The sequence below is a fragment of the Agrilus planipennis genome, unplaced genomic scaffold, assembly GCF_000699045.2.
Source record: "Agrilus planipennis isolate EAB-ADULT unplaced genomic scaffold, Apla_2.0 scaffold29, whole genome shotgun sequence".
Lineage (NCBI taxonomy): Eukaryota > Metazoa > Arthropoda > Insecta > Coleoptera > Buprestidae > Agrilus > Agrilus planipennis.
In genome coordinates this window covers 1,946,202-1,948,545 of record NW_020442462.1, presented here as the reverse complement: position 1 = coordinate 1,948,545, position 2,344 = coordinate 1,946,202, and the positions used below count along the sequence as shown (strand labels likewise).

General features: G+C 33.2%; 1 protein-coding gene across 1 annotated transcript in view; it reads left to right on the top strand.

The window, feature by feature from the left end:
• LOC108744438 overlaps positions 1–2,344 on the top strand; it is a 25,208-nt gene that overhangs the window by 15,944 nt on the left and 6,920 nt on the right. The window contains exons 7-8 of the mRNA XM_018480194.2: positions 309–456; positions 526–827. Of these exons, the coding sequence (XP_018335696.1) occupies positions 309–456; positions 526–827 (450 nt within the window). The remainder of the gene's footprint in view (positions 1–308; positions 457–525; positions 828–2,344) is intronic.

Here is a 2,344-nt window from a genome sequence, read left to right as displayed (position 1 = left end):
TGTAACGAAATCATGCAACGGATGTCCCCCCTCTACTCGTCCATGCAGTCGACTTCGTAGTGGGGATCGCTTGAGCCGTGAGCACGCTTCAATGCAACGTTCGTTACAGGCAACTCCTGCATGTATAGTGTAAAATTTAAATTCATAGTGTACAAATAATACCATTAAACCAATTCCTTAACCCCTATCCCAGTATGTTTGTGTGTTTAAAGAAGTTTCATTTCAGTAGCGTGTTGTATAATTACACGTTGTATTTTTTTTATTAATAATAACGTATTAGTCCTTAATTTTTTTTAATTTATTTTCAGCTATATACAGATGCTTGTTTCTATCGGGGAATATATGAAACAATAAAGGAACAAGTTCAGAACTCAAAATCTCCCATTTACTTTTATAGATTTTCATTTGATGGCAAAATGAACCTTTTGAAAAAAATCATGCATCTAACGCAGCCAGGTAACACATTCTTTAAGCTTTTATTTTTGCTTTCCTGTAATTATTATTTTTGTTTTTTTTTTTATTAAGGTGCAAGTCATGCTGACGAGCTGGCGTATTTGTTCAGTAATCCCTTGTTCCTACCCGACAATAGGGAATATAGTTTAGAAATCCTGACCATACACCGATTATGTAAATTATGGACTTCATTTGCACGTTCAGGGAACCCGAATTTCAAGAGCGAAGATGACGAACTTAAAACAGAATGGAAACCAGTGCAAAAAGATAAATTACACTATGCAGAATTGGGAGAAAATATTACAGTTGGGGTTAACCCAGATGCTGCCAGAATGGCATTTTGGGACAGAATATTTGGAATTCCTTCGAAACTTTAATAAATATACTAATACTATAATTACTGTGTAATGAATTACGTATCTAATAATAGATATTTTGTTACATTTGGTTAATAAATACACATATTTTCCATATATTACATTTCTGCTGCACTTTTTCGTCCCTGAAATCAGTAACAATCGTACTTTCAGGGCAGGGCGGCAATTCACACCCGGATGGAAATGCCATAATTTCATCCTCTGGTGCGTAACTTCTTTTCCCATAGCAAACACGTTCGTTTCATCCACTATTTTTTGACTAACTCGTAGCTAATTTTAACTTAACGTGGAAGGCATCTAACTTTTTAATATTTTTAAAGTCGAAAAACTGCCCCCCCCCTTTGTGTAAAAAAAGCGAGAAACGTTATTAATAATTTGACAGTTCTTGGATCATGGATTTTCTTTTTGTAAAAATTCAGATTGAGTTGTAATAGTCTTCGATTTTATTTCAATTTAAAAGGAACCATTACGAATTCGAAAACTTCAAATAAGTAGTTTTGCTGGTTTTTTGAAGTGAAACGCTCATAATTCACGATCAGGATGAAGTTTAGAGGTTGTCAAGTGTATAGTGCCTTATTACTTGTGTATGGGATGTTTTTCCCTGAAACGGATTTTTATTAATAATAATATACTAGACGAAACGTAATAAAGAGGTGGGGGGGGGTCTTTGTGACGAAGAAGGGGGAAGGGATCAAAAAATTAAATTTTAAAAGGTGTATTGTACAAATGAACTCCAATGTGAACCATTACATTACTCAAACAGAACGTTTCAGAACAATCCAAAACGTTTTTCTCCTTTTGGTATAAGTATTTTTTAAGGTAAATTAAGTTGAAAAGTATTTACATATATCAAAAGGATTGATACCTACAATAAGATGTGCCTGTCCCCATATTGACTTTGATTTCTACAATAATATCTAGAAAAGGGGAATGAAATGTTAAACCTAAATGATAGACATAACAGAGTTAAATTAATTTCGAAAATTTAAACATTGCTTTCGAGAATGCCTTGTCAGTCGAAACTATTACTATTATGAGTAGGGTTGCCACCCGTACTTTATTATAAAGTATTGTACTCTATTTCGACTGTGCGTACGATATATTTTACAAGACATATAAAGTACGCAAAAATACTTTATTTAAGGCCTTAAGTAAACATCGTAATTTTGTAAGCGATTATTCGAAATTCACAGTATTTGTACAGAAAAATGGCAAGCCATATTTATGGAACAAACTGATTTCCCAAATCTGTTCAAAGTAGTGTCACTTTTGCTGTCCGTTCCGGCCATTTAAGCATTTACAGAGAGTATTCTATGTTATGAACGCAAAGTGGTGGGACGACAGTTGTGTCATGGGACGACAGGAATAAAGCTAAAACTAATTAAAAATGGACTTTTAGTTTACTTAAATCTTTGTTTAGAGGCTATTAATATATTTAAGAGCGACAGCAATTTGTTACTGGCTGCTAGGTGTAACAAAAAATATGTTTTTAAAAACAAAAAATAAAATACTTT